We start from the raw sequence: 14,342 nt of genomic DNA, 5'->3' as shown, positions 1-14,342 counted from the left end.
ACCATGTATGGAAACATGAATATGTATTAAAACGTGCAATGCACAGTGCACTGTTCAGCTTGTTAGGTTGAATAAGATCTAAGACAATCATGGTTAATCACATTTACTTTTTAGGAACTAAATATTCCACTAAATTTGGCGATTGTTGCAATAATAATGTTGTTTTACTATTTTTGGCCACAACAAAATAAATCCCCCCTCTCTAAGTGGTAACAATCTCATATATTTTTTGATGCAAAGAGACAAATGTATCATAAGTTGATTTGAGGTAGATGTCAATGTCTATGTATCTATCATCACACCTCTCATATCACAAACTGTAGTAATTTGAGGAAATTCCAAAAGATTGTGTGGAAAAACTCTGAGGCTATGTCAAGGTATGATTCAATTTCTCTTCTGTATGAACCATAAAACCACTGGAGAAAAGTTGTGCTAGGGACGAGACATGAAAAGAAAGGAAAAATAGTCCAAAGTTGGCTCATTTGATTTTTCCATTTCTCTTGAATAAATCAAAGTTGGTTTAATAGAGAGAGAGAGGAACTTTTCTCTCAGGTAGACGTTGGGGGGGGTGGTAATGTCTCGCGCCAAATTCCATTCAGTGCACAGGCGACATCGCGGATGATAAAAACCCTCTCAGAGGCCGTCGGGCCTTTTCATCACGAAGGTAACATAAATGCAATTTTTTTAGGATGTTCCCAAGTCAAAAAGTACAATTTCCCATTCACTCCCCAGAAAACTTCATCTCCCATGGAATCAGGTGGGAGGGTTTTTGTGTGTTTTTGAGAGCTGCGGTTTGGAGCGAGGCCAGACGTTTCCCCAAGGCCTCATCCATCTGGCACTGGAGTTTGATCAGATGGTCTTTCATTCCATTTCATACTGAATTAAAAAGCAGAACATAATACTTAGGATTCTTTCGGTGTGTGCCTGTGAGTGTGTTTTCTCAGATTCTTTACCCATGACTCATTTTGACTTTTTATGTAATGATTTCAAGCGCAGTGACGTTTTACTCTGTGCACCGCACGTACTTCCGTGCAGCCTGGTGGAGCGTCAGAGGCATCAGCAGAGATTATGGAGCTTTAGAGAGTCTCTTGTGGTTGGGTAGTTAGTCAGCCAGTGAAGACCTGCGCTCTGTTGTGCTCGTCTCTCAAACAAAGCAGATGCTCAGGCATTGAACGCCGTGCACGAGTGCCAGTGTTGTACATGTGTCCCTTCATCACACCACACCTACGCACCAACCCCCCATCCAGCCGAAGAGGGTGTATAATTTGACATGACATGGGCCTTGATTACCGTTTACTGTGTTGTCAAGGTGAGGGAGAGACTCAACTTCGTGGGTAAACAGATTCAATGTCATCTCGCCACTGAATCATCTCGTGTTGACTCTATATTGACTCACCGTTTCCCGTCTCACCCCCTCCAAGATTGCAGTTGTCACCGCTCTGCGTTGCCTTTGCGGTGACAGAACAGCAAACTGCATCGCGTTGGCTGACGGTAAATCTTGACTGTTTGAATTTTGATTAAAGGCAGGGAATCATGGTCGGTCTTGTCAGGTCTCTGTCGTATGACACTGTAAATTGAACTGGCATACCCAGCCCTGCTGCTCTGGCACTGATACAGATTCAAATATATATTAGTATTTATGTGGTTATTCATTTTGTTCAGATTTGTGATTTGCAATGAAGACTCACTACTGTTAAATACATCTGTTGATTGTGAGCCGTCAAGACAGCAACACATGTAAAAGCAGCTTATCCAGTATTTATTTTAAAGATCATTTTATAACCATGGTTATACTTTTTTGTGTTATGACATGAGTGCAGATATTCTTCTCGTCAAGCATTTTTGTGCCGGTATCCTGCTCCGGGACTGTTTGCGGTTCCTCATTAAAAATGCTAGAAAATGTCATGGACCATACAGTATCCTCCAGTATTATCACAGGGCAGCCATTGGGGGTTATCGACAAGGAGACAAACCTTTCCAACAACAATCCTTCATCCCATGCATGATCATGAGAGAGAGTCAGGCAAGGAAGGGAGACAAAAATAGAACAAATGCAATAGGCAGTATCAATATGTGGCAGTAAATGTTGATATTGTGGCGGGCCCCTACCAATAAATATGTAGTCTGCGGTTCATCCTTAACTGGGATGAAGTAAAACCATGTATTTGTTTCAATACAGACTATTTATTTGTATTTGTATTTTACTCAATCAAGTACAGTATGTTTTCACATGACAATGACACACACTGATCAACAGTATGACAACTAAGTCTGAAACTTTAACTGAAGCGACACATTTTCACCTTAGCCAACGCGTTTGTTTTTTTCCTGCTCTTCTTCCAGGTCCAGTGGCTGTGATCAGCGGTGAGGAAGACTCTGCCAGCCCTCTTCATCATGTCAACCACGGAATCATTACCCCCTGCACTCTGGATGCCGGTCCTGATGCGGTTGTTATAGGGATGACTCGTATTCCTGTGGTGGAGAATCCGCAATACTTCCGACATGGGCACAACTGCAACAAGCCGACCACTTGTGAGTATCTTTAAAGTTTCTCTTTGTCGGCAGCTCATCCTGCCATTTGATCCTTTACGCTGCTGGAAACTATACATCGTTTGACCTCACTTTAGGGGAGATGCAAAGGCAACCCTGAACCAGTCCTGTTCAGGCATGAGGTAAGGATAAGCATAATGAACTTGTAAGGCATTTAAGACCTCCACAGAACAAGGGCAGTAGTGTTATGCACAAAGTCATCGTGATCATGTGGTGTTGGCATATGGTGGCACAGTTCCAGGCTCTGCATGTAGGATATGTGTAGACAACAGCAGCCCTCTGGCGCTCAGACAGCCCAACCCCCTCCCCAATTCGCTCCCTCTCCCTCAGGACTCGTGTTCCGGGTTGGGGAATGACGAGACCACTTTAAGGCCTAATTACTCACAATTACATCAACTGCTCAAAAGGAACAGAGCAGAAAACAACTGGCACCTGCTGCTTCCCTTTCAGACGATACCAGTCAAAGCCACAGGATTTAAATCAGGGAAAAGACGTTCCTCCGGTCTGAGCCGCAGCACACCGGAGCTGACCGCCCTGATCCTGCTCAGCTTCAAAGGTTTTCTTGGCTCGCTCTCAAAATGGCCGCTGGTCAGGCTAGGAGAAGTTGAGCTCTGAGTTGGAGCCAATGAGGAGGAAGGAAATGCCATTTAGAGGTGATAAATAAATGACGAGTCTTATGTATTAGGAATCGCATGAATTGTTAATGGCCAGCCGGTGACTGATTTATAATGTCTCATGCCTTGCACAGGAGATCTGATTGTGAGCTAATGAATAAATGACAGCGGGTACAAATGAAACTTCCTGGAATTGAAAGTCAGACCACGCATGTGCACGATGGCAGCCTCGACGCAGGCTTTACAAAAACGCTCTCTCCCTCTCAGAACCCCGCATCCTTCGTCTCCTCCTCCTCCTCCTTTCTTTTTCTCTCTCCCCTTAATTTGAACTCCAAGTGCACGCATGAAAAAGGGGCAACTGTAGGTAATGGACCCTGAATTCATCACAAGGTCATAATGGCCACTGCTTTCTGCCATCGGCCGGAAGAACAAAATGGCTCTGAACGGATTCTGCCTCTTGCGATCATCCACTGAATATGAATGCATGCCTCACCCTCAGGACACGCGCGCGCACACACACACACACACACACACACTCAGCAAAAAGGAAACATCTGCATGTATCTCTACAGTATTTCTGTAGGTGAGCAACAGTGAAACTGAATCTGTGCACGTGTGGGGATGTCGGCATTCTGTTGGTGTGGCTTGTAAGGTAGACTCTTACTTTTGCCCCGGTGGGCTCCGGAGCCCCGCTGGGTCCCCATGCACCGTCCGGCTGGCCTCGCTCAGTCTGGCTGCTCTCCAGCTTCACATGTCAACCAAAGAGCTCCACTCAGTTCAGACACTGCTGCTTTATTGATGGCTTGCCACCGATCCATAATGTATGCAGTCATTTACTTAAAAGCTTCTTATTCGGGAGGATAGCTTGCTTCCAGGGTGTCTCACACACACGCACGCACGCACGCACGCACGCACGCACGCACACACACACACACACACACACACACACAGACAGAGAGTCCACATCCATAAATCTTAAAACACCCACACTCCTTCTTACTTCTTCGCTGCCCTCTTCCGTTGTCCATCAGGAGCACGGGTCAGTCCCACTCTGCTTCCACCCATGGTCTTCTGGGTAATTCATAGTGTTCCTCACGATGTTCCTCACAGTGTTGGGTTGTGTGCATATGGAAAGCCTCTCCAACCGTCTGTCGCTGCTGTCTGCCGTGCGAGCTTCTGTTAAAGACAGCTGCATGTGATGGGATATCGCCCGCTGCACAAGTCACACCAGATGTGTTATTCATGAGTATTTGATCCTCAAGTCAACCTTGCCAAATATAGACCGTATATGTTGTCCTATCGATTATAAGTTTTTAGTCAGCTGAAAACCGGGCGCACGGTAACAGAAGTGCTGCTCTCAGTTCCTCCCAAAAAACTAAAATGACATAAAAATCATCTAACCGCAGTTGTCCTCTAGCTGAACCGGCGACCTGTGGACATGCAGTTGTAAAAAAAGAAGAAAAAAAAGCTTGGGTGATTGAGGGCATTACAACACAGCAAAATTGTTATCATTCTGAAGCCAATTAAAAAACGTCCAAGTGCATGAAATGGGTTCATCTTCCGGATGAACCAGTGGCCTCTACTTTTCGCTGCAGTAAACAGGCGATCCGTGACCGATGAGGACATTCGTTGAGATCGGCTTTTTCTTTCTTTTCCGCCCTGAGCTGAAAAAAGGCCAATCCTGGGGAAACGTAGCGGCATTAGGGAGATAAAGGCAAAAAAAGGCGAAAGGACAATTCTTTAGCCTAATGACAGATCCATATCTAGCGGGATCCGCCGTCTCCCAGCGAGTGGCTTTGTTTTATCACTCAGCTTGCTATTTTAATTACGGATTTGTCACATCCCACTAGCCAGAATTAGACAATAGCGTTTGATGTTGGAGAGCAGCGCACAGCCTCTCATTTTAGCCACGTTATTAGGGATATCACATGCGGGCACCGCTCGGACAAACCCACACTCTCTCCCCCTACTTTTGGTGTAACAGAGGCATAATTATGCTCAGGGCGATGTTTTTAAAGATAAAGATGTATCCAGCAGAGACGGGGAGTTACTTATTTGGTAGCTTGAATGCTCAGACAAGGCAATTCAACAAGGCAATGACTCCATGAATTTAAACAGAGCTCAAACAACCCACTTTAATTTCCTACTGAAGAAGTCCCAAGATGAGTTCTTTCAGCTCAGCTCAAAAAGAAAAGAAGGAAAACAGGAGCAAAACCGATACTTCTTACTAGACGGAGCTCTAAAAACTGGACCGCACACACAAAGCAGTGTGCCGTTAAAATGACATTTATTAAAGAGTAAATTAAAAATGTTTGCAAAGCAGATTGGTAGAAAGAATCTATGAACAAGCTCGAGTCAATTAAAATACTAAACCATCTCTTCGGATGTTTCGGCTCCAACACTTTAAGCTGAGATATGCAAAATGCAGCTTGTCATTTTAATACAGATATGAGACCATTATTATGGTTGCATGTCAGGTGCAACAACACGTGACCAACTTGGCTCAGTGCATAAAAACCAGTGTGAAGTTTTGTCACTTGAAGTTGCACATAAAAATAAGAAAAAAAATTAGATTTTTGAGCACAAAGACAATTTTTTAGCAGCAGAATCAAACAAACACAGAATGACTGATATCGTGGCGAAGCACTGTGCTTTGCTAGAAAACACTTTTTTGTATTGCATTTTCGGGGACTATCAGCTCAGGATGGATAACATGCCTCTCCTCTCCTGTCAGATGTCAAATATAACTATTTTGTGTTGGAAGTTAAGACTTTTAAAGAACCTTCCCTGAGCTGCGAGAGTGAAGCACTTAGTGCTTAAGTGTACTTAATGCTTAAACTTGAATCCAACAATAACACAGAGGTTGTGCCAGGGGAGAATCTATTGTCAAAGGGAAATCGATTACAATGGTATCTCTACTGCATATAAAGAGTACAGTGGTCAGTAACAGTACAGTGCAGTGTTTAATATTCAATGAGTAAAGACATGGTGGAATTAAAACTTGAATGAATGAATAAAGTAATAAAAGTCATACATTATTACATAGTGACGTTCATCTCCGTCCTCTCATCATTCAGCCAATCGCACGGCACTGCCTGTCATAAGCGAGTCAAGCAACTGACACCACATTTAGCCAGTTAGGCAATGATTCTGAAGGAACCCAGCTGGTTTTAACTGCTGTGACCAAAGAATGCATATGAAGACGACACGTCCGCGCTGCAAACAGTGAAGCCTAATCCTCTGGATCACCCCCTGGTGGTTGGCTGCAGTATGGGTCATGAACTCCGTCCCCTCCGTGTTAACTCATGGGATGTGGACCAAACTAAAAAGGTATCCGCTGAATACATTTTCCCCCCAAAAGATGTTTTCTGGCTTTTTTTTTTTTTTGGTAGTTCCTATCACACCGATGAAAGTGCTAATGTCAATTAGCTATTTGCAGTCTCTGGCTCCAGATGTCGTCACCAGTGCTAGATGGCAGCACTTGTATCTGGGATGTTTTGGCTCCAAAATTTCCAAAAACTAATTTTACAAAGTAATAATCCAAAATTCATACAATATAGCAACATACCATTTTAGGACTTCAAATTGCAGGTCCTCTGTCCCACACTATAGAGTTCTTTTGGAAATGCGAATTGAAGTGGTCTTGTTTGATCCCGAGCTCTAGCTTATTTCTTGTCTTTGTCTGCAGACATTTGGGACCAGAAAATACTATCAGGAGGATTGTTGAGGTGCATCTTAAACAGTGTCTCATCCAGACATAGGGAGTTGTTCAGACAGGCTGGCCAGAGTGTTCAGGAAGACCACGGGGCGCAGCAGAAATGCAGGCAGCCGGCAGTCAGCCAGCCACAGCAGGTTAGGAGGAGGTACCGACCGAGAGTCAACAACAAAGGATAATGTTAATGTCGCGGTTGCCCAACGATGCCGAATGACAGGAACCCCTGTGATTTTAATCACAGAGAGCGTTTGTAGGATATTCGCTGCTGGATGAGTACCTCTCACCTACCTATGAACATCCTGCTGTGCTCTTTGTGTAGACAGGCAAGTATGACTTTAACGTCTCGGGGTGGAGAGAATTGATAATCTTTTCCTTTTTTTTGAGTCTACGCAAAATGTTAATTGTTTTTAATATCAACGCATTTCCAGTGATAAACGATCAGAAGATGATCGAGTTTTATGACGTTTTGAGTAAAAGTTATATAGTTGTTATAATTTAGTATTGACCTAATGTTGCAGTGTTTTTAATTTGTTCTTATCAGTCCCAAAGGGAAACAATGTGGAAATAAAAATGAATATGAACCTTGAGCAGTATAGCATCTCCACGTTAAATCACCAACCCTGCAAGACACACATCGATCGGCCGCCGCTACACGCACACACACTCAGGAAGGCTGTCCAGCAAAACACACAAACCTCCACACACACAAAAACACACACACAGACACACACTTGGCAGGTACATGGAGAAAAACGTTCCCTCGAACATAAACATAAACACGCACTGCAGAAAGTTGGCAGGTAGCTGTGGTGAAATGCTTGCTCACACACATTCGCAAAGACACACAAGCGCACACACACGCACACACACACACAGTCACAGAACAAAGCCCTCCAAACATCTGTGCTCTCCCAGAAGCCTGACCTAACGAGCTGAGTAAATCTTGGTGCAGCGTCGTCTCTCTGTCTCCAGGGAGAATGTTTGCTGGCGTCGAGTCCTCAGGTGAGCCGGGACAAATGAATGATGCTGAGCTGCAGGATAGAGATTTAATCTCAGGGCTTTTCAGCAAACCAATCTGGGTAAATTGGCTGCTGGATGCGGCGCCGGGTTCCTCCTGCAGAGGAAACTGAAGGTGAACGTAACTTGTCCTCGCCACAGTGGACAGACATGTTCCATAATGGCTGCTTCAATCCCATAAGTGGGGAAGACGGAGATGGTCAGTGTTGATTTAGCAGCTGGATAAAGACGAATCTGAATGAAATATATACATCCAGGAAATAAGGAAGGGAGGGCAGCTGGTACAAATGTACAGTTAAACAGGTTTTCTCCTCATTTCCTTTCATTAATTTGCTGCAGTTATGCAAATATTATTGAACTGCTCCACAGCCAACTAGCCGGGAGGTGTAATACAAGTCTGAAAATCCGCTCCCACCCAGCTATGATGACACGATACTACTTCCGTACATCTGCCTGTGCAAAGTCTGTGCCAGACGTGGTGTCAAAGCTGCTAAGCTGAGTGCACTGTTGGTCTTATAGGAAGAACAGTGTCACTAGCGATCAGAAGAGTCCACCCAGTTTGTTGGACATGAGGCAGTTCGGACTGTCTCGTCGGTTATTCTACTCAGTGGATTCTAATTCTTCATTTTTCATGACGCGTTTTGACACCCATAGCAAAGGCAGAGTTTGAATCCTCTCCGACTCCAGTGTAACCTGGAATATGCCAAACCACGGCCTGTAACTTCCGATGCCTCAACGAGAGCGAAAAAAACGGAATTTGTGCAAACAATCCCCACAGTAAAAGTTCAGGAGGAGTTCATGTAGCAGCCAATGAAGTTAGACCACGGAGCGGCCAAGGCAAACATGACAGGCAGAGGAGTGAATTGTGAATTGTTTAAACAAAAAAGGGAAAGTAAGTTTAAAATGACTGTGCTTCTGTTTTATTCATTTACATACTGACAAAGATAGAAATGAAGCTGTTCTGATAAAAGTGATAAAATATGATTAAAAAAAGATGCAAATTCCCAATTTGCACATGTGAGATAAGAAATCGTCTGTGACGTGTCACCTCACTCCGCCGCAAAGTGAATGTCAAGATAACAATCGAATAGTAAACGTCTGAGGAAAACTTAGAAAAAGTCAATCTATCGTGCAGCAGCATTGTGTTTTAAAAAAAAAAAAAAAAAGACTCTGAGCGTCCACCTGCTGATAGATGACAACCGTCACATTCTTACATTTGTTGGCATTTCACCAGCCTCCTCGTCCCGGAGAAGCTTAATGAAGGCTGCAGCCGCAGAATAAGCCTCAGTAGCGGGATCATCAGTGTGACAGGCAACCGCCAGCGAGGCCAACACTGATCTTTAAATGATCATGAATGATGGAGGAGTGCAGGGAGAAGTATTAAAGTAAGGGATGAAGAGAAATATTATTCACACTTCTATTCAGAAGGGACTCTTTGAGACTTTGGGGGGGGGGGTCAGAGTTTCTTTGTCAGCTGAGGAAGTGTAGGAGACATTTGGCCCACAAAATCCAGTCAAAACTAATTTTGGAATTAAAATGTGTGTGCGTGTGTGTGTGCGTGTGTGTGTGTGTGTGTGTGTGTGTGCGTGCGTGCATGCGTGCGTGCGTGCGTGCGTGTGTGGACTTCAGGATGTTTTTCCTCACGTCTTGAAAAACAGATTTTTAAGAGTATGAAGATTTGACAGCGGAGACGTGTCAGTGTCTCTGGTGGGGATTTCACCCAGCAACCAGCCGCCGTTTTTTTTTTTCCGCCGACACTTCTGTTCTTATCGACTTTGAAACTGGGACATCTCTTTATCGTCAACACTGATTTCAGATGTGGTGAAAAGAAACGCAGACTTGACGGACACCGTCGACACTGGTGGTCAGCTGATTCTGGAGAAATGGGAGGGAAAAAAACAACATAATTGTCTGAACCGATGACTGTACTATGAAGACAGACGACATGACGGCTCATCAAAAGTGAAGTCAAATCATCGAGGTCGCCCTCTGGTGGCAGGCTGCAGTACGGATCACAAAACCCGCCTCTCCCCTGTCAGCAGATGGGACACTGACAGAGCTAAAAAGTACATGTTGAATACATTTTTTTCTTCACTCTCTTTGGTTAGTTGTTATCACACTGATGTTGTGTGTTCATTTTCCCGGTAAGTTTGGTTTTAATTAGTCAATTGACGCTATACCGTGGCTCCGCTCCCCGTACCGCCAAATCACACCAACAGTATAAAATGGCGTCACCTTTATCTGGGACATTTGAACTTCATTTTTGTACAACGGGAGGAAAGTGGAGCCAAATAATAATCTATATGCAGCTGAAATGTGTGCGTGCGTGCGCGGACACATCAAAAGAAGCAGTGCACTTTACAAAGTAAACCTACAAGCTGCCTTGTTTTATTTGGAGTGAGCAGCCCTGTTCAGAAGCCATCAGCACTTACACCTCCCGAGCTCTTTCATCCTCAAGCCGGCAGGTATCGGGGGGGGGGGGCTTTACCCACGACACCTGTCAGGCGCCACACTTTTTCTATCTTACAATTTCAACTCCCCCCCACCCCGGTGTCTCTGTCTCCTTCTGTCGGTCTCTCTCCATACGTCTTTTCTCCTTCTGACCCTTGCTCTCACGACCACGCGACAACTTACGAGACTGACCAGTTCATAGGCTCATCGATAGAGGATAAGCTTCAATTGTGTGATCGCAAACATCACAAGACGAGAGAACAGTGGCGAGACTTCGCCACACTGCAGATGATCTTTTTCAGAGTCATTAGGAAAAACTAGTGTAGAAGAAGAAGCCTATAGGGAGGGACGCAGGGACTGTTTTTCTTACTCTGTTCAGACAGCTGTTTGATTTTCCTTACAGAGACTTTTCACGAATAGACGCTTTGCAGTTCTGTCCTCATTAGAAACTGTGCCCTTTTGTTGTTTCACAGATCTGTAGCTCAGCAGGTTCAATGTCATCCCGCATTTTCTCTGCACTTCAGAGATTTGAAACCACATGGACCTACAAAGTCCCCAGTTTTCTCTCTGGAGGAGCTTTAAAATCAGATTAAACATCTTTTTTGTTCACACTTTGACAACATCACATGTGCTGTAACTGATTCTCTTAAGCACTCCGCAGCGGCTGTATCACTCTTACTGTATACCGAGATAAATATGTGAATGGTCAAACAGCTTCTTTCATGGATTCACTTTGACAAACAGAGAATTTTAGGTGTCGTGTGTGCGTCAATTTTGTACACTCGTACTAATACCGTGACATGTTAGGCATAACCTTCGGATCATGACTCGAATTCAAACTAAGACACAGCAGCTGTAGCCACAGTGCAGAATGTGGAATGTACCTGCATTCTGTGTCTTTCCCTGCTTCTCTCTCTCTCTCTCTCCTTTTCTGTATTTCCCATATTTTAGAGATATTTTTCGGAGGGTGGGGGTCTGCAAATATATGTTTCATAACATGGACTCGAGTGTAATATTTAAAAATGACTCTGTGTCTCCCTTTCCTCCCCCCGTTTCTCTCCCTGTCTGTCTGCGTTGTAGTAGTCCAGCATATAAAGCGGAGAGACATCATCCTGAAGAGGGAGCTGGGTGAGGGAGCGTTCGGGAAAGTCTTCCTGGCAGAGTGTTACAACCTGAGCCCCACCAAGGACAAGATGCTGGTGGCTGTCAAGGTACATCTTTAACAGTGAACCGTGTGTGTGTGTGTGTGTGTGTGTGTGTGTGTGTGTGTGTGTGTGTGTGTGTGTGTGTGTGTGTGTGTGTGTGTGTGTGTGTGTGTGTGTGTGTGTGTGTGTGTGTGTGTGTTCAAAATTACTATGAGGGCATAGTTTTCCGAAGCTTATTTCCTTTGGAGCTGAGCTTTGACTCATACCACTCTCATATCCGTGCGCATTGGACGCTGCAGGTGGCAGCTGGTTAGCTTAGCTTAGCATAAAAGACTATCCCAAGGCCCCACAGTGGGTATCATCGTAAATCTACTGATCCCTCTGACAGCTGATATGATTCTCTAGCCCTGACCTAATGCATCGTTGAGCAGCCTGTAAATCCTCCTGTCAAGGCAAAGAGCAGAACGGGCCATTTCGTGGCTCGACTTGGCCTTTTACACTCAGGGAGCACTTGACTGGGAACACCATAACACTGGTCAGGGCCCTTCTTTGCTTCAATGGCGTGAATTCCACAAGATGCTGAGGAGGCCAGTGACTCACTGAACTAGTTGTCATGCTCATGGAACCAATTTGAGATTCCTTCCGCTTTGGAGGTAGCCATTAGGCGATGGTAAACTGTGTCTATAAAGGGAAGCACCGTGCCCGGCCTGTGGCCTTCAAACTAATGGCCGATGGTATCAAGGGAACCAAATAGAGCCAAGAAAACACTCCCCACACCACCACGCCACTGCCACCGCCAGCCTGGACTGTTGACACAAGGCAGGATGGGTCCGCGGATTCATGCTGTTGACACCGAATCCTGACCCGGCCATCTGCCGTCTCAGCTGAAATAGAGATTGATCAGACCGGGCTACATGTTGCAACTGTCCAGTTTTGGTGAGGCGGTGCCCACTGCAGCCTCAGATCTCTGTTCTTGGCCGACAGGAGAGGAACCCCCACACGGTCTTCTGCTGTTGTAGTCCATCTGCCCCAGGGTTCAATATTTGGTGCATTTTGAGATCACATTTGTCCCTATTGTGTGATGAAGAAAGGTGAAGATGATGAAAAATGACCTGAAGCTTCTGGCCTCTTTCTGCATGATTTTATGTATTGCTCTGCCGATTGACTGATTGAATAATTGCATGAATATGCAATTAACCCTAACAAAGTGCCTGTTCAGTTTATCTACACTGTGTCATCTACGGCCTGTTCCACTGACTTGGTCAGTTCGTGTGTATGAGAACACTTTTGCACACCATTGGCTGACCTAATGCATCTTAAAAGCATCCTTTAATCCTAAATTCACATAAGCAAAGAGCAGATACAGCACGATTAGCTCATATTAGCAGTGTTTCTGCTGAGGCCAAACTACAGTGGTTGGCCCTTTCTTAATGTTTAAAATGCTATGGCCTGTTCGTTTGTCCGTCCACCACAGATATACTGTATATCTGCTTTCTCTAGACTTATGAGTAGCCACTGGCTACCGGCACTTACTGTCGAGAAAATACTTTATGAGCGAGTTAAAGTGCTAAAGCAATCGCCCTTGTGTGGCAACTCTCAATGTCTTCGCAGGGCTCAACAGGAAGTTGTGCTTGGCAGCTCCCGGTGTGAGTGTTAGGAACTGAATGAATGTGAATCAGGGTGATACTGAAAAGGAGGTTGCAGACTCAGCAAGCCTACCCAGGAAAAACAAACCTGGTAAAAAAACAAAAAACACTCTCCTTGACAAAGAGACAGAAGAAGTAGGGGAGTTTAGATGATGATGGAGTGTGTGGCTGACACTTCCTTTTCTCAGCGTTACATAATAAGCCTCTTCTACAGTCAATTCTTTTTAAAAACACAATGCAAGTGCATCTCCACCTGAACGTGTTCGTGCCCGCGATCATACAGGGGGAGGTTCTCTGAATACACTCAAAGGTCGACAAAGGGAAAATTCATTGCAGCGCTTTCCCCTCAATTTATTGTATTCGAGCACTTGAAGGTATTGTATTGGATGGGTGCCCAGACGAGAAACATTTCCTTAAGAGTGTGGTTTGATTTGGTAATAGAATGTTATGGCCATTTTACCTATTCTGCTGTACAACTCAACCACCTCCAGCACTTCTCTGCAAGTAGAGGACATACGAGTAAATGTAATTCTGTCTCAAGGTTTCTCCATCTTTAATAATGTCAGCAGCAGTCGGGGAAAGCAGGATTCAAGGCCAAAGAGATCAAGAGAAGCAACTTGCTGTATTTTCCTGTTGCCGATGAAGTGTCAAGAGTCTTTTTCTTTTTTTTTCACCTACTTTTCTAATACTGGCAGCTTCAACTGACATCCCGTCAAGATTTGATATTTCATGTGTCCTTAACGTCAAAAGAGTCCAAGGTAGTGCCTGCTTGATCGCATTACCAATCGGATCATTTCATTTCATATACAGTTGTTCCAGCAAGCTGCACCTGTACTCCCAGAGCTTTACAGCTGGAGTGATTCCTGGCCTGAACACAATGCACGGGATTATCGAGCGCAACAGTGACCGCCCACTTTTTGAACAGCTCCAGTTCCGGAATTGAATTTCCCATTCATTTTCTCCATTGACATTTCATAAAATCCTAATATAAAGAGTTTAAAGCCTGGAACCAAGCCAATTAGCTGCGAGATGAATCATAACCATAAAGTGTTTTATTCGCAGCAAAAAAATCATTGGAAAAGTGAAGAAAAGGCAAAGGTACAAGACTGTGTACATAATTATTTTAAGAGCGAAGGAACTACTAATCCCATAAGCCATTGCGAATGCATTTTCAAACGTCAGTTTAACACTCTTCTTCTTGAAC

General features: G+C 44.5%; 1 protein-coding gene across 7 annotated transcripts in view; it reads left to right on the top strand.

The window, feature by feature from the left end:
- Positions 1–14,342, top strand: part of ntrk3b (neurotrophic tyrosine kinase, receptor, type 3b) — a 184,135-nt gene that overhangs the window by 147,555 nt on the left and 22,238 nt on the right. For 6 of the 7 annotated variants that reach the window (XM_035628672.2, XM_035628676.2, XM_035628671.2 and 3 more), the window contains 2 exons: positions 2,344–2,532; positions 11,428–11,558. In XM_035628672.2, coding sequence (XP_035484565.1) covers positions 2,344–2,532; positions 11,428–11,558 — 320 coding nt within the window. The remainder of the gene's footprint in view (positions 1–2,343; positions 2,533–11,427; positions 11,559–14,342) is intronic. The other variant, XM_035628668.2, reaches the window with a different exon arrangement.

The sequence above is a fragment of the Scophthalmus maximus genome, chromosome 4, assembly GCF_022379125.1.
Source record: "Scophthalmus maximus strain ysfricsl-2021 chromosome 4, ASM2237912v1, whole genome shotgun sequence".
NCBI lineage: Eukaryota > Metazoa > Chordata > Actinopteri > Pleuronectiformes > Scophthalmidae > Scophthalmus > Scophthalmus maximus.
This window is presented reverse-complemented; position numbering and strand designations above follow the sequence as displayed.